Below are 15,900 nucleotides of genomic sequence, written 5' to 3'. Positions count from 1 at the left end.
TTGCTGTCATTTAAACTAATTTTTAATAGATTTTTTTAAACTGATTTTAATAGATTTTTTTGTTATCTTTATTTATTTACTGGATAGAGACAGCCAGAAATTGAGAGAAAGGGGAGAGAGAAAGACAGAGACCTGCAGCACTGCTTCATCACTTGTGAAACTTTCCCTCTACAGGTAGGGACTGGGGGTTCGAATCCAAGTCCTTGCACATTGTGACCTAAAATCTCTTGACAGTGGAGATATAGTTTCTGCATTGGAAGTCACCGGAATGCATTTATAAGTAGGTTCTTTCTGCCCTCTAGTGGCTAGAGATAAACAGTGAATGCATGTTCATAGATGCCTTAACCATGAATGCTAATATAACTAGCAGTAGTCAATAGACAAAGTACACATCTAACTTAATTGTGTGTAGCTTAGAAATATAGTCATGAGGGAGTCAGGCGGTAACGCAGCGGGTTAAACTTAAGTGGCGCAAAGCACAAAGACTGGGGTAAAGATCTCAGTTTGAGCCCCCGGCCCCCTACCTGCAGGAGAGTCACTTCACAGGTGGTAAAGCAGGTCTGCAGGTGTCTATCTTTCTCTCCTCTTCTCTTCATTTCTCTCTGTCCTATCCAACAATGATTAAAACAATAAAAAAGCAACAAAAAGGAATACATATATGATCATGATTATTTTTGTGGGCAATCACATATATTTCAACAACAATAACTATAATCAGTTGAACAATAAACCATAATATTTGAGAGAATACAGATTTCAGAATCTATGTGTGTTCATATTTTAGTTCTCCCCTAAGAACGGGGTATGACCTAGGCAGGTACTTAACCTTTCTAAAGTTTCACACAGTGTTATCAAAATTTCACAGATATTTATGAATATTAAAGTACATAATTCTTATAAAGTATCTGCCATGATAGCCAGCCTATGCTAATAACGAGTGAACACAATCATTGAGTGTGGGAAACATTGTGATGAGTAGTACCTGTCCTATTACACCCATAATTTGATTAAGGATGCTGAAACACAGAGGATAGTCAACTTGCCCAAGTCTCATTGTTTGTATTAAATGGCAGCATTAGAATCTGAAACTTTTCATGGAACTCATTCTTGATCATGTTTGACACTGCTCCCAATAAAAGATATTTCATTGCAATAGTAGAAAGAGATTTAAAAACTACTTTGAATACCATTGTGACCCAAATAAAAAGTAATTAAGTAATTAAGGTCTATGTCTGATACTGTCTGTCTTAAAGATGTGATTATATACAGTGGTCTGGGAGGTGGCACAGTGAATAAATCGTTGGATTCTCAAGCATGAGGTCCCAAGTTCAATCCCCAGCAGCACATATACCCAGCAGCACATGTACATGGCTGTCTCTATCAAATAAATAAAGATTTTTTTAAAAAGGTTAAAAGAAAGAAATAGATAGTAAATAAATGAAGATAGTTAATTTCTTTCATGATCTGTCTTAAAGATAGCCCCACCCTACTAGGGAAAGAGAGAGGCAGGCTGGGAGTATGGATGGACCAGTCAACACCCACGTTCAGCGGGGAAGCAATTACAGAAGCCAGACCTTCCACCCTCTGCAACCCACAACGACCCTGGATCCATACTCCCAGAGAGATAGAGAATGGGAAGGCTATCAGGGGAGGGGATGGGATATGGAGATCGGGTTATGGGAATTTTGTGGAATTGTACCCCTCTTATTCTATGGTTTTGTTAATGTCTCCTTTCTTAAATAAAAAAAAAGATATTCAAGTTACTTAGAAGTAGAAAATCAGTATAAAAGAAAAATCTCTATCTATAGTCTCTATTATATAGGGTTGGGGAACTTTTTTTCTGCCAGTGGCCATTTAGGTATTTACAAATCCAGAGACCATACAAAACGATTAACTTAAAAACCAGCACTAACTGTTGCTAGGGGGGAAAAAAAGCTCCTAGGCCTACTGATTTTTTTTAGTCTTGCCTGTAATTACTTTGGTGGGACCAAAACAAAGGCTTTCAGAGGTCAAATATAACTCCCAGGCTGCACCTTCCCTGCCCCTGATGTAAAGGCTTGATAGTTTTTTTATTTATATTTATTTATTATTGGATAGAAACATAGAGAAATTGAGAGGGTAGGGGAGATAGGGAGAGAGGCAGAGAGATACCTGCAGCCCTGCTTCACCACTCCTGAAGTTTTCCCCCTGCAGGTGAGAACAGGGACTTGAACCTGGGTCCCTGTGCACTGTGGTATGAGTGCTTAACCAGGTACACCACCACCTGGCCCCTGGTAGTTTTTTTTTAGTTCATATTTCTTGGTTAATTTTCAAATAGAATAAACGGTATTATTTCTACTTAAGAACAGCATATAGCTCATATTTAAATAAACTTTGGGTACATAAATGTCAGCATGATACTTTTAAATAATAGAACAAGTTTTATTTTGTTTATTCTGAACTTTAACTTGCAGCTGACTTCTATTCTGTTTAATTTTAAACAGATTCGAATAATGCTGGATCCCAACGTCTGGAAAGAGGCTGCCACTCAGGTGTTCTTTGCCTTAGGCCTGGGATTTGGTGGTGTAATTGCCTTTTCCAGCTATAACACAAGAGACAGCAACTGTCACTTCGATGCTATCCTGGTGGCCTTCGTCAATTTTTTTACTTCCATCCTGGCAACACTGGTGGTGTTTGCAGTTCTGGGCTTCAAAGCAAATGTCATAAATAAGAAATGCATAGCAGAGTATGGATATTAGTTTCCTTTAACTTTTGATGGCAATACTTGCATACCCAATAGACTCTACTGAACCCTAAGTGTTTACTAATGTGTTTGTGTTTTTCAGAAATTCGGAAATGATCACAGCATATTTGAAAGCAGGCACCATTAGTCAGGATATTATTCCCCATCACATCAACTTTTCAGCTATTACTACAAAAGATTATCATTTAGTTTATGACATCATTCAAAAAGTGAAAGAAGATTTTCCTGATCTCCATCTGAGTGCCTGCAAAATTGAAGAGGAACTAAATAAAGTTAGTAGGCTGTGCTTTCGCAATAATGTAGTTATTCACTAGCTAAAATAGGCATTACCCACAAGAGTGCCTTTAGGTAAATGACTCTTAAAGTTCCTATAGAAGATTTTACTTCAGAGAGTTTACTTCTTTGAAAAACATAAAAGGTCTGCTCCCCACCTGTGGGGGGAAAGCTTCATGAATGGTGAAGCAGGGCTGCAGGTGTCTGTCTGTCTCTTTCCCTCTCTGTCTCCTCCACCCTCAATTTCTCTCTGTCTCTATTCAATAATAAATAAAAATAAGTAAGTAAAAAAAATAATAAAAAGCATAAAAGCTTGCTTTACTTAAAAAAAAAAGGTTCAATTTAACCACAAAAGTTAAACATAGGGAGTCGGGCTGTAGCGCAGCGGGTTAAGCGCAGGTGGCGCAAAGCACAAGGACCGGCATAAGGATCCAGGTTCGAACCCCGGCTCCCCACCTGCAGGGGAGTCGCTTCACAGGCGGTGAAGCAGGTCTGCAGGTGTCTATCTTTCTCTCCTCCTCTCGGTCTTCCCCTCCTCTCTCCATTTCTCTCTGTCCTATCCAAAAACAACAACAACAATAATAATAACTACAACAATAAAAAACAAGGGCAACAAAAGGGAATAAATAAAATAAATATAAAAAAAGTTAAACATGAATATAATTAACTGCATCTTAGAAAATCACTAGTATGATACCTTTCTTGATATAATATTTGGTAAAATATTTAAATTATGACATATACATGTTGCATGATTGGGAAAATAAATGAGATTTTGGGTCATTTAAATAAAATTGTGGTTGATAAATCATGATCAAGACCTTTTAACTATGCCATTGTCATGCATTATATTAAACACAGAATAGGTGAATGTTGATAAATATCCTCATATTGATTGTCATGTTCTCTTAATATTGTCAGAAAGGAAAACAGAGTGGGGAAATTGGGGGTCGGGCAGTAGCTCACCAGGTTAAGCACACATAGTGCAAAGCAAAAGAACCAGCGCAAGGATCCTGGTTTGAGCCCCCGGCTTCCCCACCTGCAGGGGGGTCGTTCACAAGCAGTGAAGTGGGTCTGCAGGTGTCTTTCATTCCCCCTCTCTGTCTTACCCTCCTCTCTTTCGGCTTCTCTCTGTCCTATCCAACAACAACAGCAGCAAAAACATCAATGGGAGAAAAACACGGCCACCAATAGCAGTGGATTCGTAGTGCAGGCACCAGGTACCAGCAATAACCCTGGAGGCAACAACAGAAAAAGAATGAGGGAATTGCCTGCTAATCGCTTTCTTTAGGATAAGTAACTATAAGTTGAGAGTAAACATAAAGAGTCATGTAGAGAAAATTATGGATGAAGCCCCAATGAACATAAAAACCTTGAATTCTCTAAGGAATAGTGTAGCTAAAATGAGCTAAGCCTTAAGAGGTTGTTTTTCCTGATTAAATTTGGGTCCCTCTGTTCCCTTATGAGATACTACAGTTGCCTTTCAGTTTATTTAAGGGTATAATTTCTTAGGATATCAACATGTTTATTTTTAGTTCTAGACATTCAGAGTTTTCCCTCCACTTTTTTAAAATCTTAATGTATGTATTCCCTTTTGTTGCCCTTGTTTAATTGTTGTAGTTATTATTGTTATTGATGTCATTGTTGTTAGATAGGACAGAGAGAAATGGAGAGAGGAGGGGAAGACAGAGGAGAGAAAAAGATAGACACCTGCAGACCTGCTTCACCGCTTGTGAAGCGACTCCCCTGCAGGTGGGGAGCTGGGGGCTCAAACCAGGATCCTCACGCGGGTCTTTGTGCTTTGCGCCACCTGAGGTTAACCTGCTGAGCTACCTCCCGACTGCCTTCCCTCCACTTTTTAACGGACAAATAGCCATCATTCAGTGTTGATCTCTGTATTACTATTGCTATTCTCTCTATTTTTTTCAGGCTGTTCAGGGGACCGGCTTAGCCTTTATTGCCTTTACAGAAGCCATGACCCACTTACCTGGTGCTCCCTTCTGGTCAGTGATGTTTTTCCTCATGCTCATAAACCTAGGACTGGGCAGCATGTTTGGAACCATGGAAGGGATCATCACACCTACTGTGGATACTTTAAAAGTGAGGAAAGACATCGTGACTGGTGAGTTTTTAAGTATTTGGTTTTTGTTAAAGTGAGATGACACTTCATTCTTGTTGAACAGAAACAGATGTGTGATAGTTTGGATTTATTTGTCTATCAATTAATATATATCGCGGGATTCGGGAGGTAGCTCAGTGGGTTAAGCGCAAGTGGCGCAAAGCGCAAGATTTGGCGTAAGGATCCCGGTTCCAGCTCCAGGCTCCCCACCTGCAGTGGAGTTGCTTCACAGGTGGTGAAGCAGGTCTGCAGGTGTCTTTCTCTCCCCCTCTCTGTCTTCCCCTCCTCTCTCCATTTCTCTCTGTCCTATCCAACAATAATGACATCAGTAGCAACAACAATAGTAACTACAACAATAAAACAATAAGGACAACAAAAGGGGATAAATATTAAAAACTTATTAAAAATAATAATATATATTTCTATGTTATTCTTTCTATATATTCATTCATATAACTTGAAAATGATAGGTTTAGAATTGGCGAGAGAGCACAGAAAACTATACAACAGATTTTCATGCCTTAAGTATTAGAGGCCCCAGGTTTAATCTCTGGCAACACTATACAACAGAGCTGAGCAGTGCTCTGGACAACAACAGTAACAAAAACAGACTTGATCTATGCTGTTTTAATTATTACTATATCGCTACCAGCAGTAATATCATGAATCACTGGCATTACAAAAACAAAAGAATAATCATGTAGAGTTTTGTTCACATCATTATAAATAAAGCAGCTGACATTCTATATTCCTATCCCAAAAAGTATGTTATTGAAATTGGAAAATCTGAATTCAGTCTTTATATAAAGTAGTAATTGTGGACTATTAGTATTGAATGTTTCTAGATAAGAGAAAGTATTAACAGAAGGTTGTTGAGTTCAACCTGTGAGATGTTAGTTAAGTAATGAAAAATTTTAAGACAGTAGCTTTTTTTTTTTTTTTTTTTTGCAATCATGTTAAATGAAATAAGCCAGGAGGAGGAGGGTGAACCATGGGTGATCTCACTCCTAGGTGGGACCTAACGAACAAAGCTTGGGAAAATATGACGTGAAACTTCAATGGACTGAGGCTTATCACAGCAGGCCAGGGGGCTAGGAGTGGTAGAATGCTGGTTAAGGAGATATTGGGGCAAGGAGGGGCCAGGCAGTGGCATAACCGGTTAAGCGTACATAATACTATGCACAAGGACCCACGCAAGGTTCTGAGTTCAAACCCCCATCTCCCCACCTTCTGGGGGGGCCGCTTCACCAGTGAAGCAGGTCTGTAGGTGTCTTTCTCTTTGCCTTTTTTAAAAATTGTTGTTGTATTTATTATCGTTGTTATTGATGTTGTCATTGTTAGGACAGAGAGAAATGGAGAGAGGAGGGGAAGACAGACAGTGGGAGAGGTAGACACCTACAGACCTGCTTCACCGCCTGTGAAGCGACTTCTGTGCAAGTGGGGAGCCAGGGGCTCAAACTGGGATTCTTGCTCTGGTCCTCGTACTTCCCGACAGGTGCGCTTAACCCACTGCGCTACCGCCTGACTCCCTATCTCTCCCTTTCTATCTCCCCCACCCCTCTCGATTTCTCTCTGTCCTATCAAATAAAATGGAAACAAAATGGCTGCCAGAAGCCCCAGCAATAGCCTAAAAGCTTGAAAGAGAGAGGGACAGGGAGAGGGAAAGGGAGAAAGAGAGGGGGAGAGAGAGAGAGAGAGAAGTCCTTTATGGTGGAGGATGATAGTTTGGTAGAGGGAAAGGTATGACGACACCCATCTTGATTTGCTTGTAACAACAACCCTATGAATCAGCATTTACTTGAATTGGTCAGAAAAGTTTTTTTTTGCTTTTTTTTTTTTTGTACTAAATCATTCTTGTATGTAAGGAATATAAATGATGTAAGGGAAATTATGAGATACAGAGATATATGAGTGCCTCTTGTCTAGAAATAGTAGCACTCTTCTTTAAAATCAACTGAGATAGATAAGACATGCCATAGTGGAGACTTTCCACGTTACAAGAACTTGGAAACAAAAGGCATCTATGGGTGAAACTATCAAAGAAAGAGATAGAAGCTGAATTGGGTTGTTGTTGTAAATAGGAGCTCATAAATTAAATAAACCAAGCCTTTTTTTTTTTCCTTTTGTTGCCCTTGTTGTTTATTGTTGTTGTTGGATAGGACAGAAAGAAACTGAGAGCGGAAGGGAGGGCATAGAGGGGGAGAGAAAGATAGACACCTGCAGACCTGCTTCACCGCTTGTGAAGCGACCCCCCTGCAGGTGGGGAGTCGGGCTCAGCCTGGATCCATACACCGGTCCTTGCTCTTAACCCACTGTGCTACCGCCCGGCCCCCAAACAAAACCTTTTTAATTACATTTAAAAAATAAGAAATGAATTGGAAGAGGGGTAAGAAGTCAGAAGGTAATTTATGTTAAGTACATGAATGGAGATAAAGCAAGCAGTAAAACAGCTAGGCAAACCAACCGGAAATCAACATGTGACCTCAAAGGTTGAGCAGTGTTGTACAAGCTCTTAGTAAGCTCCAACAGACTAGTAGTGGGTAAATAATTCCAAAATAAATAGCAGTGTCGCTTCACTTCTCTACTAAGTATATATCTGTATGTAGAAAACAACTTTAGTCGTTTGTTAAAAATAAATAAATAAAAACTAAATATTCTCAACTCAACTTAAAAAAAATGAGAAACTACTATCATTTTTCTCCCAGAAGGCAGTTTTTATTTCTGAAGTGTCTCCTTCATTTAATATTATCAGTTTTTTGCTTGATGTGCAGACTAAAACCAGGCATCTTTGCTGCATTCCTCTGGCCATCTCTTCTGTGGTCTAAGAACTTTCGAAGTTATAGGGAAAGCAGCACTATGTAGACAGAGTCTCCGCCGCCACGCGATCCAGCTTCCATTTTATCTTGAGGAAAAGTTCCCCATAACCTCTGATGCATTTTTGTCTTCTCTGATAGTTCCCACATTAGGATGTCAATGAACTATTTTTTACCTGTCCCAAGTCTGTAGCAAAAATTTCTACTGTCCACATCATGTCTAATACATCCTCTTCGTGTTTAACTTATATTGGAGTGTATTAGGAGACGGCAAAGGCAGCACGGGCAATGCTTCAAACCAAACCTCTGCTCAGACTTCGAATACAGTCGACTTGCTGTGACAAGCACTTAAAGATTTTTAGTATGTGGTAGATTCCAGGAAATGCTGTTTTTCCTTTTTACATGTTTACTTACATTCCTTGTGTGTTATACCTCATACCATTAGCGTAGTGCTTAAAAGACAGAAGTCGTGGTAATTTCACCCATACTGATTAAGATTTCCGTTTTACATATTTTATTTATCTTTATTTACTTACTGGATAGAGACAGAAATCAATAGATAAGGGGTTGGTAGAAAAAGCGAGAGAGAGAGACAGGAACCTGCAGCATTGCCTAGCTGCTTATGAAGCTTCCCCCCAGCCCCAACAGGTGGGAACCAGGGGCTTGAACCTGTGTCCTTGCACATTGTAATATGTGCACTCTACCAGGTGTGCCACAACCCAGCCCCACTGATTAAGATCTCTAGGGAAATGCTGTATGATTGAACCCAGGATGTTGTATTTTCTGTGCTCCTGGCCCTACCTGTGTCTTATTTGCTTTCACTTTCACTTCCCTTTTCTAAAAGGTGTTTGAGAAATAGAATATTGCCATCTTTTTTTTGTTATTGAGAATTTCTCTACTAATGTACAAAAGAGAGTAGAAAGTCTACCAGAAATATTTGGATACTAAAAATCTTTCTTTAAAAAACTACTTTTTTAAATTTATTCCCTTTTGTTTCCCTCGTTTTATTGTTGTAGTTATTATTGTTGTTGTTACTGATGCCGTTGTTGTTGGATAGGACAGAAAGAAATGGAGAGAGGAGGGGAAGACAGAGAGGGACAAGACAGACACCTGCAGACCTGTTTCCGCTTGTGAAGCAACTCCCCTGCAGGTGGGGGGGGGGGGCTCGAACCGGGATCCATATGAAGGTCCTTATGCCACCTGCGATTAACCCGCTGGGCTACCGCCCGACTCCCATTGAGCTTTTCTTTGAATGGTAACTAGTCAGAAGGTTTCAGCATCTGATTCTTAGATGTCCGGAAAATTCCTTTCAGATGTTTATTAGCTGTTTACCCTACTAATATGTTGAGACAAGGTAAAGCTCCAGATTGAGTTGGTACTGAGGTCAGATCAGATGTGGCTTATTTTTCAGCTGTTTTTTAAAATGACCATATTTAAAAGACAAAGTCATGATGTCACAACCTCATAGGCTATACTAGATGTGTTCATTCAAGGAGTCAATATGTTCTCTATCATTATAAAATTAATAAGTATTATTAAAAGTAGAAGTGACCTATAAGCATTTATTGACATAAATAAAATGTTGGGGCCATGTGTTGGCACCCCTGGCTAAACACTCACACTACAGTGTACAAAGACCCAGGTTCAAGCCCATGGTCTCTACCTGCAGGGGGAAAGCTTCACAAGTAGTGAAACAGGGCTGCAGGTGTTTCTCTGTCTTTCCTTCCCTCTTTTTATTTATTCATTTATTTATCATTGGATGGAAACCAAGAGAGATTGAGAGAGGAGGGTGTGATAGAGAGGGAGAGAGAGAGAGAGAGAGGCACCTGCAGCCAATGTGTCACCACTTGTGAAGCTTTTCCCCTGCAGGTGGGGAACAGGGGCTTGTACCTGGGTCCTTTGCACACTGTAATGTGTGCGCTTAACAAGGTGCACCACTGCCTGCCCCTCCTCTCCCTATTTCCCCCACCCTTCTCAATATCTCTCTGTTGGCTATTAATACTTTTCACATTTAGACTTTTAGAATCGGTTAGTTTTGCCTCATTTTCATCCATGCTTGGTAACTAAGTTTCTACAGACTCAGAGAGGTGAGTTCAGTTACTACCTTATAATACATTTACATTGAAGATGGGACTAAATTCAGGTAAACTAACTCCAAATATCCTATACCCCACGATACTAGAAAAATTGCAGTTTTACTATTAACAAGTTAATAAAAGTGAAAAAGTAGGTTTTAGATGTATTATAATGAGATTTTAAAGACATGAATCTCAATAAAGGCTTACTTTTTTTTCTCTTTTTCCAGTCATCTGTTGTTTTGTGGCATTTTTTGTGGGCCTGATATTTGTGCAAAGCTCTGGAAATTACTTTGTTACAATGTTTGATGATTATTCTGCCACTCTGCCTTTGCTATTTATAGTCATTTTGGAAAACATTGCTGTCTCCTATGTTTATGGCATAGAGAAGTAAGTATGTTTGCTCTTATGCATTCATTTTTCATTTCTGTTTTGGAAAGAGCAATTTTCAATGTCTGTTTAATTGAGAAGAGGAGGGAAAACACTTTGCCACAAACTCAATCTTTTGCAGGCACTTCCTCCATGCAATTTAATAAAGGTGATTAGATGGAATTGTGTGGGTGGCAGTACAGACTAGGATTCTGCAGCTTTGATTTAATTCTTATTATCAAATACATTTTACCTCCCAAGATCTGCACTAAAGAAAAAATTGATGCGAACAAAATTTGAATTCAGCAGGAGAGAGTTCAGGCAAGGGAAATAGAAAGTCAATATGAAGGGGGGACGGGAAGCAGTGGAAGCCGAAATGGGAAATTCTAAGGTCTACTCTTAAACAGTTATGAAACAAAGCAAGTGAAAGCAAGGTAAAGTGTGAATAAACGCTAAGGGGGAAGGGGGAGGAGACCAAAGAGCCTGTGGACTATGGATTACAATGGGGGAAGGGTGGTGTTTGGATTGGGAGAAAGATAGGCCAGCATGCTTTTGGAGAGATGTGCAATTATACCCTCGAGACAGCCCAGTCTTGTAAACAATCTCCTCAATTAAAGAAGAAAGAAAGAAAGAAAGAAAGAAAGAAAGAAAGAAAGAAAGAAAGAAAGAAAGAAAGGAAAGAAAGGAAAAAAATGAAAGAAAGAAAGGAAAGAAAGGAAAATGAAAGAAAGAAAGAAGAAAAATACTTCAGAAATTAAGATGAAACTTAAAGGGACAAAATAAAATAGACAAAAAGGTTAATTCCAGGGGCCAAGTGGCAATGCACCTGGTCGAGTGCATGTGGTTTTGTTTTATTATTGTAGTTGTTATTGATGTCGTCATTGTTGGATAGGACAGAGAGAAATGGAGAGAGGAGGGGAAGACAAAGAGGGGCAGAGAAAGACAGACACCTGCAGACCTGCCTCACTGCCTATGAAGCAACATCCCTGCAGGTGGGGAGCTGGGGCTTGAACCAGGATCCTTATGCAGGTCCTTGCACTTCACACCACGTGCGCTTAACCCAATGTGCTACCGCCCCACTCCCGGGTACATGTGTTACAATGCACAAGGACCAGGGGTTCGAGCCCTGACCTGCAGGGGGAAAGCTTTGAGAGTGGTGAAGCAGTGTGGCAAGTGTCTCTCGTTTTTAAGATGTAACGATCCTAACACTAGGACTAATCACTTTCTTTTCATCTAGGTTTATGGAAGACCTAAAACATATGCTGGGCTTTGCTCCTCACAGATACTACTATTACATGTGGAAATACATTTCACCTCTAGTCCTGACTGCACTCCTTGTAGCCTGTGCAGTGAATATGGGATTAAATGCTCCTGGCTACCCTGCATGGATTGAAGACAAGGTGAAATATAAGGAAGCGAGGGGGCTGGGTGGTGGTACACCTCGTTAAACACATGTCACCATGTGTAAGGACCCAGGTTCAAGCCCTCTCCCCCACTCCCCACCTGCAGGGAGAATGCTTCATGAGGGTGAACTAGGTCTGCAGGTGTCTCTCCCTCTCTACCTCCGCCTCTCCTCTCAATTTCTCTCTGTACTGTCAATTAAAAATAGAAAGAAAAAAGAGAAAGGAAATGAAAAAAAGAAAAAAAATGGCCATCGGGAGCAGTGAATTTGTAGTGCCAGCACCAAGCAAAAGAGATAACTCAGAGGGGAGTCGGGCGGCAGCACAGCGGGTTAAGCGCAGGTGGCACAAAGCACAAGGACCTACATAAGGATCCCGGTTCAAGCCCCCAGCTCCCCACCTGCAGGGGAGTCGCTTCACAGGCAGTGAAGCAGGTCTGCAGGTGTCTGTCTTTCTCTCCTCCTCTCTGTCTTCCCCTCCTCTCTCCATTTCTCTCTGTCCTATCCAACAACAATGACATCAATAATAACTACAACAATAAAATAACAACTAGGGCAACAAAAGGGAATAAATAAATAAAAGATAACTCGGGTAGCAAAAAAAGTATATATATCCAGGTTAGAGGGGTTTTTTCCTTTTGCTTTCTTCACAGTGTATTTTGCTATTTAATGAATGATGTTGCTTTTATGTGAGAATCTTGGGATACATATTTTGTTAAACTCCACACCTGCATTTTTATATGTGACATATTTTTAAAAGATTAATACCAAACCTGGTTCTTACTAAAATAGCTTTATTCATGTCACCATCTTTATATCAATGATTATTTGGTCTTTGACTCTAGAAAAAAAAAAAAAACCTCCAGAAACAGTTTTTCTATCTAACTTGTATTAAATTCTACTCCAGAGACTATATAGTACTGAAAATATTCATTAACCATGTAGACATAATTTTAAATAGGTAAATATAAAACTTTGTTATGATTTTATACTAACAAGTATTTTAATCTCTTCTCAAGTTGTACTAACCACATAACAATGCCATTATAAGGCATAATGGCTGTGATAAAATCAAGAATGTTTATTTTCCAGAGGTAATGCATACCTATATTCTTTGATCAATAACTGTTTAATAACAATTACATTCATAACTGGGACAAAAATAGGTCTTTTATCCCTTACTAAGGCCTCTGCAGCCAGATATAATTAAAAATGTTCCTATTTCCCAGATTTCAGCTAGATAGTAAAGTACATATAACAGTTGTCTGTTAGTTGATAACAAATTACCTTAAAACAGTGACCAGAACAATACTGACTTACTATTATTATTATTTTGAAGTGGTATCTCATTGTTGTCTTTATTTGCATTTCTCTGACAAGCAAAGACTTGGAGCATTTTTTCATGTGTTCTTCGGCCTTTTGGATCTCTTCTGTAGTGAATATTCTGTCCATGTCCTCTCCCCATTTTTGGATGGGGTATTTGTTGTCTTGTTGTTGAGTTTGGCAAGCTCTTTATATATGTTGGTTATTAGCCTCTTGTCTGATGTATGGCATGTAAAGATCTTCTCCCATTCTGTGAGGGGTCTCTTGGTTTGGGTAGTGGTTCCGTTTGCTGTGCAGAAGCTTTTTAATTTGATGTAGTCCCATAGGTTTATGCTTGCCTTTGTCTTCTTTGTAATTGGATTTGTTTCAATGAAGATGTCTTTAAAATTTATGCAAAGATTTATTATTTTTTAGGGTTTTGTGGGTCAGTTAGGCAATTCTTCCATTTGCCTTGCCTGTGTTAATTTATGTAGTTGGATTGTCCTTGGAGAACTTTGGAGGCTTTCTCTTTGACATCCTTCGTTCGTCTAAGTATCAGGGATTCAGAACATGGTCCTAAGAAATAGAACCAGCAATTTCAGGTGCCTAACATTAGAAATTGCTTAATGTCACTTCCCCAACATCTTAATAATCAAAGCAAGTCATGAGGCTAGCCCAGATTCTGTGCTTAGGAAGCCAAGATTAAAAAATTGGATTTACTTTTGTAAAATTTTTCATCCTTTTTCAAACAACACTGGGTAGTCAAATGTCAAAACAATCCATCATTAGGATTTATTATTTTGCTTTCTTTAATTTATTATTCGTTGGCTAGAGACAGAGAAATCAAGAGGGAAGGGAGAGAAAGAGAGACACCTGCAGAACTGCTTCACTGCTCATGAAACTTCCCTCCAGCAGGTGGGGACCGGAAGGCTTGAACCCACATGCTTGTGCACTGAACCATGAGCTCAATCAGATGCACTACTGCCTAGCCCCTGCGTTTTTCATTATTTGTATCTTACCTACCAAATAGAAAGTTCCCTGAAATTATGTGATTTGTGATTTTCCATGCTATAATTTGTAATTAATAACATCATGCTCAGTAAAAATTGATCCCCAGTAAAGATTTGTTGATTGGAAAAAAAAAAAAAAGAAAATCAAGATAAACATAACTATCTTATAGTTGCAGAGAAAGGTAGATTGATAATAATGATGGATTTTGTCTTATTTGTTTTTGTTTTTGCTTGGCTTTAATAGGCATCTGAAGTATTTCTGAACTATCCAGCATGGGCAACGATTCTCTCTATCTCTCTCATGGTCCTAGCCCTCCTCCCCATCCCAGTGATGATCATCATTCGTTACCCCAATCTCTTGGACCATCGTTCTGGGAACTTATCATCTGTGTCCTATAAGAAAGGAAGGGCCCTGAAACAGCCTGTGAGCTTAGAAAGAGATGATGCCAGCCTCATTCATGAAAGGACATCAAGTGAGGTGTCATCGCCAGATTCTGGTAAGAATATTTACCGAAAACAGTGCGGATCATCCACTCCGGACACTGCTCCCAATGGACGGTATGGGATAGGGTACTTGATGGCAGATATGCCGGATATGCCCGAATCTGACTTGTAGCTGGGGGAGGAGTCAGTAGATTTGACTTGATTCATTTTTATTAGAGTCTTGACTCTACAAAGAGAAGCATTGGGCTTTTGCTTCTCAGAGAGCGACTCAGACATCCATGACTGTGACTTTTAAACCAGACAGTGTATGTAAATTTAACTAGAGATTTACTCTGGATTCTTTGTTTTACATTTGGACAGAAAGTGTTATCAGGCAAAGCTTATGAAACCAATGTTGGTCAACATTTTTAAAAATATGTTTGGCGTTTTGTTTTTTTTCCTCTAGTATTTCTGTCTCTAAAATAAAACAAGTATTACCTCAGTTTCTACTAATTTCCAGTTTTGACAGCATTGGAAATTTTAAAAAATTGGTATATTTTAAAATTTGTAAGTTTGCCTTCAGGTTAACTCTCAGTATTACAGTAAGCTGCTGTGTAATTTGGTATCCATAATATATGTCCATAAATATATAAAGAGGTTATACTCGTTTCAGTAGCACTGATGCCTTCTTAGACAATTAGTTGAAGAAAAATGCAAAATATTTTCATACTTAATCACTGTGTAGAACAATGGAATCAGAGAATAAAATAAGAAGGCACGGGTGCTGGGATAAAAGGTCAGATTCAGAGGCATCTGAGTACCGCCTATGATGATTATATTTTGTGTAAAACGTATGTGTGAAAATGATCTAAGAGTGAGTCATTCAGCACTCTCAAGAATTCTGCAGACTCTGCATTTTTTCTAATGCCGTGTGCCTAAGATATTCATTGTGGTTTTCAAGATTACTCATCCTCTATTTATTTAATATACTTGAAATGTATATAGACATATATTAGTACTCAAACTTGAAGCAAGATGGCATTTCATTTCAAATTTTTTTGCTTCTGTTTTATGCAAATATAACATCTTTTTTAAGTGACTGTTAAAGCTGTATGGCATTACATGTTAAGCTACAAATAAACAAAGTTGAAGAATTATGTGTGTTTTCCATACTGACTTTCCTTCTATCAACTAAGTAGGTCATCTTGCATTTTAATTTAGCATTTAGGCACCTAAAAGTGGTTACTCATCACATTCTAAATGAACCCACAGTAAAGTTTCCATTACTAGAATACAGACAAAGGAAAACACGTGTATTGTGGTTAAATAATGTCCTAATATTGTCCCACAGTTGCTAAAAAGGTACTTAAAATC

At 39.0% G+C, this 15,900-nt stretch overlaps 1 protein-coding gene across 2 annotated transcripts in view; it reads left to right on the top strand.

Moving 5' to 3' along the window:
• SLC6A15 (solute carrier family 6 member 15) overlaps window positions 1-15,683 on the top strand; it is a 36,446-nt gene extending 20,763 nt beyond the window's left edge. The window contains exons 7-12 of one of the 2 annotated variants that reach the window (XM_060195493.1): window positions 2,484-2,725; window positions 2,826-3,015; window positions 4,946-5,138; window positions 10,254-10,413; window positions 11,630-11,792; window positions 14,348-15,683. In XM_060195493.1, the coding sequence (XP_060051476.1) occupies window positions 2,484-2,725; window positions 2,826-3,015; window positions 4,946-5,138; window positions 10,254-10,413; window positions 11,630-11,792; window positions 14,348-14,719 (1,320 nt within the window). In that variant the 3' untranslated portion in view covers window positions 14,720-15,683. Of the gene's footprint in view, window positions 1-2,483; window positions 2,726-2,825; window positions 3,016-4,945; window positions 5,139-10,253; window positions 10,414-11,629; window positions 11,793-14,347 lie in introns of those variants that run through there. The other variant, XM_060195494.1, reaches the window with a different exon arrangement.
• Window positions 15,684-15,900: the final 217 nt, after the last annotated feature.

Source organism: Erinaceus europaeus, chromosome 7 (assembly GCF_950295315.1).
Source record: "Erinaceus europaeus chromosome 7, mEriEur2.1, whole genome shotgun sequence".
NCBI lineage: Eukaryota > Metazoa > Chordata > Mammalia > Eulipotyphla > Erinaceidae > Erinaceus > Erinaceus europaeus.
Note: the sequence above shows the minus strand (reverse complement) of the source record. Positions and strands in the feature narration are given on the sequence as shown.